The 7,680-nt window shown below is 45.7% G+C and overlaps 1 protein-coding gene across 1 annotated transcript; it reads right to left on the bottom strand.

Moving 5' to 3' along the window:
- Positions 1-3,345: 3,345 nt before the first annotated feature.
- On the bottom strand, positions 3,346-7,549 carry slitrk1 (SLIT and NTRK like family member 1). The gene is made up of 2 exons (XM_014011621.1): positions 6,705-7,549; positions 3,346-6,538 (listed from the first exon to the last, which is right to left on the bottom strand). Exon 2 carries the CDS (start codon positions 6,465-6,467, stop codon positions 4,380-4,382), a length of 2,088 nt encoding a protein of 695 aa, XP_013867075.1. The 5' UTR covers positions 6,468-6,538; positions 6,705-7,549; the 3' UTR covers positions 3,346-4,379.
- Between the last annotated feature and the right edge of the window lie 131 nt (positions 7,550-7,680).

Below are 7,680 nucleotides of genomic sequence, written 5' to 3'. Positions count from 1 at the left end.
GTTTGTTAAAAAACTTACATGTTCACCATTAGCAAGTTAGCCTACTGCTTTAATTCAGCTTCAGAATGAATACATCACACAGCCACGCATGGAAGTATGTCATATGCTGATATTTGAATACAGTGCAGCCACGCAACATCAATGTCAATTTCACGAACTTGTGGCGAGACATCCTGTTTTGGTATCTGGATATTTCAAGAAAAATGTCTGAATAAATTAAGTTCATATACAAATCAAAGTTTTGCATGGGAACGAAAAACAATATTGCAAGGTAACGCAAAAGTATTGCGAGGGAATGCAAAGGTCTTACACGGGAACGCAAAAGAGAAAAAATCCCCCCATGTCCCCTCGCGGGCTCCGTAGTAAACAAACACCATCAATGAGGACTAAGATTATAAACTGGTGACAACTTTACTAAAAGCTCCAAGTTTTAGCTCAAAATCTTAAAAACTGGCTTCTTCAAAGCCATTTTTTTGTGTTTTCTAAAGCTGATTAGTTTTGGCAGCCGTCTTGAATTGTGTTTACTCCAAGAGTGAGTGAGTTGTAGACGTACATTTGATGACTACCAGAGTTTCAATAATATCCGTGCAGTAGCTCTCAAAATGCAGAACAACTCCGCAAAACAGATTACACAACTCACCACAAACAAACCCTCTTCCCAACACCCTAGGGATGAAAAACAGCCTCAAACCTGAGTCAAAGCGAGGCCTCAGAGACTTAACACCAAAGCTGGGTGTTACGAGGCGCACGGATGATGTTATCCCCGCTGGAAGTGTTGCATCAACTGCCAGCTCCTCGCCGACTACGGCAGGCGAGCCGGGGCACGACATCGTCTGAGTGCTGCGTGCCCGGCTTGTCAACGAGGCCCGCTCGGCTCGGCTGCGTTCCCAACAACTATTATACAGCGCATTAATGAATGGGTCCCACTGTTGTTCCCTGAGTCATCCAGGACTGCGGCAGCGGCAACACCTGACACTCTAATGTATTCAAGCAGAGGAAGTGTGATGGTTTTCAGGCTTTTATCCACCGCTGCGTACTGTAGCCCACTCTGCTACTCAAACCTCACACTTTCAGTGATAGCACGGTTGTTATATCTCTGTTCTGACTCAGAGAAAATAAAGGTACATGGATCTTTTTTACACACAGACATTTTGAATATTGGCTTCACCCATATTTTCATACACCCACGCAGCTGTATCTGTTATTCTGCTGCATTTGCACTGCAGCAGGGTGCAGGAGCGTGTTCCTGTTCTAACCCTCAAATCCATCTTTTCCGTTTCCATTCATAAACGGTTCTCTTGTGAACTCTTGTGAGAAATGACCCCGATAATAAAAAATGTCTAAAACCAAACATTTTTTGTTGTTTTTACTCAACCTCAACCACACTTTATTTAACAAAATAGAAGCAGGTCAAATATCACAAAGCATATAAATGTAACTTTGAAACACAGCGTTTGAAAGTCATGACAAGTTCATCAGTGGACTGTGGCACAGTATCTCTCCACAGAATAAAGACAATCTACTGACAACACCCCTCCCCCTCCACTTCCATTGTAAATGCTCAAACAAGCTAGGGGATATTTGTGTGTGTGTGTGTGTGTGTGGGGGGGGTGGGGGGCAGGTGGATGAAACTGAAATAAAAAACATGAAAAAAATGGTGAGCATCACAGATCTGCTGAGATGTTAGCTGCTGTGTGGTCACATGTTTTATGACGGAGGAGGGTTGCACACACATGCAAACGGTCACGCCAGCTGCTCTACCCCTCCCCCAACCTGCTCGCATTTGTCCTCACAGAAAATGCACACGTGCCCAAAAAATAAATAAATAAATAAATAAAATAAAGCAAAGAAAAAGAGGTGGGAGGGGAGACGGTGATTCAGCACCATAGACTGCGCCAACCTGGCTACTGGGGAAATATACTGAACCAGGGGGAAAGGGATGGGAGTAAGTCTTTGCACAGTCATCACAACCAAATTAGCCAAATCTTCTCAAAACCATCCCTTTTATTAGTCTTCCTTTTGTTCCAATTTGCAAGCATTCAAACCTGGGAGTTCACATCAGAATTGAAAGAAAATCTGCATTTTAAAAAAATATCAGCAACACTTTCCTCACACTGTCTTAAATGGATAGTTTAAGTAGGGTTATGTAGCAATACTATAAACAATGTTTGCATTAGGAGATGTAGAAGTATAAATAGTATAGTATTATTTCTGACCTGATTGATGAGCTAATAGTTAATTTGAGTAAGACCAAAACCAAAGTGTAGCCTTAAAAACAACTCCAAGTTCATAAATCTCATATAACATATCAGGCAAATAACAGCTTTATAAACTTTTACATTTCTGTTTAAATTGATATATAACATTTTACAGTTTGTTCCTGCTGAAAGTGCTGCAGCTAGCTGCTAATGCCACATATTTGCATTTGTAAATATGCAAAAAAAAAAAAAAAGGCAGAGTAACGCAAAACTGACAGGTCATGAGATTTTTTAATGTATGAGTTGTCAAATATAAAATTACATTGAAATTGTTTTAAAAAGGCAGTGATTCACTATGGTCTTAGCCCTGATCAGACTAGCCATTAGCTCATCAGTCCAGTCAGAAATGAATGGTTCATAAGCTTTACCACAGAACTCCACTCTAAAATATCTGAATTATCCCATTATGAATTTGAAGATAAAAAGAGGGGAAACTATTTTTGAAGTGTTTCTCTAAAACAAGCAGCAGACACCCCCCTCCCTCCCCTCCCTCACAGCTAGACAGCTGACTTCTGCAAAAAACAGCTATTCAGTCATGGCGTTGTTTACAAAAGTTCACTGCAGACAAACAAACAAATGGTTAAGGGAAGAACCAAAAACATGCAACCCACAGAAAATGTAGCTCAAGTTTCCAAAATGCTAAGTAAAAAAAAAAAAAAAAAAGAAAAGAAAAGACAAAAAAGGCATCTTACATTAACTGAATGTGTCTGATTAGGGCCAAATCTCTCCAGCCCCTTCTTTTCTTTTCTACGGCCCTGCTTCCAGCACATTTCCCAGCAAATACAGTGCGGTTTGTATTTGGACAGGATTAGATGGCTTTACAAAAGCTCACAATATGATGAAAGTGAATCATAGCCATAAGCTTCTTTTGTGTGGAGGAATACTTTTAAAAAAGAGGCTCTATTCTACATCAGACTACATGTAGATCAAATAGGAAATGCTTCTTTGCAAAAATAAGATGGTAAAAAGAAGAATATGCGACTCATATAAAGAGTTTGTCAAGTTTCCATAAATCTAAGTTTGAAAAAGGCATCTTGCATTTTTGTCTCAGAAGGGCCGTCCTCCTCAACACCCCCCCCCCCCCCCCAATTATGGCCCTGCTTTTAAAAGCTATCTACAACAGCAAAATCAAAGGTTTTACCATCCTATTTTTGAAAAATCTCACTTTCCATTATATATATATATATAATTTATTTTTTCCTCCTCTCACTAAAAGCAGGCTATGTTCATCGACACGCAAGAAAAAACCCACTGGACTGTTGTTGTAGCTACATGAACTTTTGCAGCAGAAGCATCTGAGTGCCGGAAACCGGTCATGCTCATCTGCCATGTCTGGAAAAAAAAATAAAAATAAAAAAGTCAACAATTGGCACACCATTTAAAAAGAACAACAGGTTTTGTTTTTTGTTTTCCTCTTTTTTGTTGTTTTGTACATTCATAAAGGAGATGATGACTCTCGGAGATGTAGGTTTCAAATCTGCAACCACCTAAGTATAAATAACCGCATTAATAATAATTGACAAAACCCAACGTAAATTAAAAAAAAGAAAGAAAAGAAAGGAAACATGCACTGACAGCTTCACTTCCGCTCCAGTCAATTTGATTATTTTTTAAACCCCTTTCAAAACAACAAATACAAATCCTAACCGCAGGTTCACAAAAAATAGAGAAATGGCACTTTTTGTATATATAATTCTTAATATCTATATATATATATATTGTGGTCATATTGATAGAACATGAAAAGTTTGCCTCTTTGTTGGTGGTTATGGTTCCTCGCCGTCATGTGTGTCTGAAACCATGCGGATTATCATCATCATCATGCATTTTTTATGATACATCAGTCCAGAGTATTTACATGTACATTCATGCGTTCGTGCACCATTCCCCTGATTGTTCTCACACGCACACACACACACACGCACACACTCAGTCTCTTGGTTCTCCTCCTTTCTTTTTAATATATTCTGTCTCAGAGATCTCGACTGCGGCAGAAAGGAGGAGGCTGGAGGAAGGAAGGGAGGGTGGAGATATATTACAGATTGGAGGCTTTAAATAAGTTTGTGTTCACACTTCAGTTTGAGTTTGTAATCCAGTGTTTTGGGGGATGGGGGTCTGTTTTCACGCATCATTTGTGACTGAGAGGTGCGTGCTGCAGTCGAAGCCTCTGTGCGCACCCCCATCAGCGTGATAGGGCCCACTGTGCCAGTAGGACGAGTCGCACACTGTCTGCAAGGAGTTGATCTCCGACGCAGAGGAGTTCCCCTCCCTCCGCTTGGAGCGCTTCCGGTTGCGCAGGATGAACACGAGCATCCCCACCACCGTGAAGGCCGACGTGACGAAGACCAGCAGCAGGCCTGGGACGAGCACGGAGATGGACACCCGGTTGGGCTCCAGGTAGGAGTTCGAACGCGTGCCGCCCGAGTCCTGGGCGAACGTGGCGTTCTTGGACGGCGAGGTCGGAGGTGCATGCTCATACAGCCTGGAGCACATGAGGTCGTTCCGGACGTGGCGGAAGTCCCGCTTCCAGAACTCCTCGGGAGTCTCGCACTTGAGGTCGCTAACGATCACGTCGGCCCCCAGCTTCTCCGTCCACTGCTTGAAGGGCACGATGTTGCACGAGCAATCCCACGGGTTCCCGTGCAGGTCAATCTGGATGATTGAGCTGAGCTGGTCCAACACYCCAGCCACTGGCAGGTAGGGGAAATAATTATTATGCAGGCTGATTTTGGACAAAGAAATCCCAAGAAAAGCATCCGTGGGTAAAGACTTGAGCAGGTTGTTGTTGAGAAACAGAACCCTCAGGTTGGGCATGGGGCTGAAAGCTCCTGCCACCACCAGCTGGATGTCGTTGTATTCCAAACTGAGGTATTCCAGATTCACCAGGCCCACAAACATCTCAGCCACCAGAGTATCCAGGTAGTTCTTATCCAAGTAGAGCCATCTGAGCTCGCTCTGGTTCTGGAATGTGCCATTGTCGATCACCTTGATGTTGTTCCCCCCCAGATCCAGCAGGTTGAGGCTGCCATAGCCCAGCAGCTGGTTTTTCTTCACCGCGTGGATGTTGTTGTCCCTCATGTTGAGCTCGTGGGCAGACAGAGGTTTGGGTTTGAGACCGGCCAGGCTCTCCATCTTTTTGCCCTCACAGTTGACCCCCAGCCCCTGCCTGGAGCCCACCAGCTTGCAACTGCATGGCTGGGGGCACGTCAGGTTGTGCAGCTGCTCCCCATCGCCGTTCACGCCCGTCACCACTGGAGTGGGCTTTGTTTTCAGCTGCCAGTTCTCACGAGACTTGGAGTGGCTTTTGGGGCCACGAGGTGTGGGGGCGTCTCTGAAAGGCGTGGGGCGAGGCTGGCCCTTCTGAGCGGTCTCCTCCTGTGTGGGAGGGGCCACCAGACTGGTGTCAAGGCCCCCACTCTGTGAGGGGCACAGCTCCGCCTCTGACGTCTCATTCAGGTCGCTGCCCTGCAGCCGGGTGGGGGCCTCGCAGACCACCCTGCCGATGAGTGCATTGCGCGGTATATTCTCCAGCCATTCTTTCAGTGACACCAGCTCACAGTTACAGTCCCACGGGTTGTCCTCCAGCAAGACCTCCGCTATGCCCGGTATTTGCTCCAGTATCCCCTCATAAGGCAGCGTTTTGATCCGGTTCCCCCTCAGGTCGAGGTGCGTGATGGGCACGTGCTGGAACACATTGAGGGGCAGAGCGCTGATAAGGTTGTCGTTCAGTATCAACACCTCCAGCTTGTTCAGGTCCCTGAACACGACCGGGTCTATGTCCCTCAGCAGGTTAAAGTCTGCTTGGAGGTACTCCAGATCATCTAAGCCCAGGAACGTGCTCTTCTTAAATGACCTGATCTTGTTGTTGTTGATGTGCAGCCGTTTGACCAGCTGCAGTCCCAGGAAGGCTCCGGGCACGATGTCGTGCAGGCCGTTGTTCTCCAGGTGCAGGCTCACMGCATTGTAGAAGTTGGCAAACTCATTGGGGAAGAGCCTGGAGAGCGAATTGCCGTGCAGGAGAAGGTGGTAGAACTGCGAGCTGGGACCCGCGAGTTGCCGCAGCGTGCTGAAGCCCCTCTTCTCACAGTCGATGTGCAGGTCGCCCTCCACGTCCCCGCACGAGCAGACCCGCTCCTTGCACACGTCCCTCGTAACATTTCCGCTGGCAACACAAAGAGCCGCATTCAGCAGGACGATCCAGAGCAGCATTTTCTTTCAGGGTCCCTCTCGCAACAAGCAATTCATTCCCCGCGTTCAAGACATGCGAGCCGCGAAGCTGTCTGCATCAGTGAGGAGGGGAAAAAAACAAACATTTAGGGAAGATTTAGAACAAATCCGTGCCTCAGACTTCCAGTTTCAGTCTCGGTTTGTCTCACTGAATCCTCAAATGTTGCAGATAAGAAGAAAAAGCAGCCATCCTTTGATTTTCTGTCACTTCACACTGACCTTGGTGAGGTTTAGAGGGGGGGGACAGAGCGGCTGCCGTCTTCGGGAGTCGTGCGTGGCGCTGCGGCGTCGGGAGCTGTCCCCTCTCCCCTGGTGCTGCTGCTGCTGCTGGGGGGCTTCACAGGCAATCCAAAACACCCGCATATCCTCCCCCCTCCTCCTCCTTCCGCGTCTGTTTGCGCCGTTTCGCCTCTTTGAAATTGAGAAAAGAACAAGAAGAAGAAGGAAAAAAAGAGATCTTTTTTCCTTGCACGAGAAATCACAATAAATGGATCTCGGAGGCTGCGTTCATCCTTCGGTCTGAGAAAGATCTGACACCCTCTGCTGAGCTGTAATGGCCAAGAGAAAAAAAAAAAACAGTAAAAAAAATCCGTCGACTGACTGAGGGAATGCTGAGAGGAGACGGGGCAGAATCAATCCACACACACACACACACACACACAAACACACACAAACACACACAAACACACACACACACACAGAAAGAGGAGAGATTTCTTCTTTTTTTTTCTTCCCAGAAAATAAAGCAAATCCTCTTGTTTCAGTTTTGTCCACAGCGTATCCAGCTGCGAGGTAAAAGCTCCATGATGACAAAAACCAGCCGAGGTTTTGGATCGTGATCAGTTCACTGACTTTGCCCCCCCTCCTTCTTTGCCTGTTCTCTCCAAACTGGGGAGGGAGAGAGAGGGGGAGGAGAGGCTCTCTCTGCTCTGAAAACACTGTTGAATGCGGCAAAAAAATATATATATAAAAAATAACTCTTCTCCTCCACAGACCAGCTTCAGTCCGACTTTAAAAGAAGAAGAAAAAATAAACTATACAATAACAGATGCGTCAGTGTGGCTCCCCTGTACGCGCATGTGTGTGTGTGTGTCTGACGTTTTTTATTCACTTCTATTTAAATAAAAATATGAGCAACTGTGCAGAAAAAAGGAGAGAGAGAGAGAGAGAGAGAGAGAGAGAGAGAGAGAGAGAG

The sequence above is a fragment of the Austrofundulus limnaeus genome, unplaced genomic scaffold, assembly GCF_001266775.1.
Source record: "Austrofundulus limnaeus strain Quisiro unplaced genomic scaffold, Austrofundulus_limnaeus-1.0 Scaffold83, whole genome shotgun sequence".
Taxonomy (NCBI): Eukaryota; Metazoa; Chordata; class Actinopteri; order Cyprinodontiformes; family Rivulidae; genus Austrofundulus; species Austrofundulus limnaeus.
Note: the sequence above shows the minus strand (reverse complement) of the source record. Positions and strands in the feature narration are given on the sequence as shown.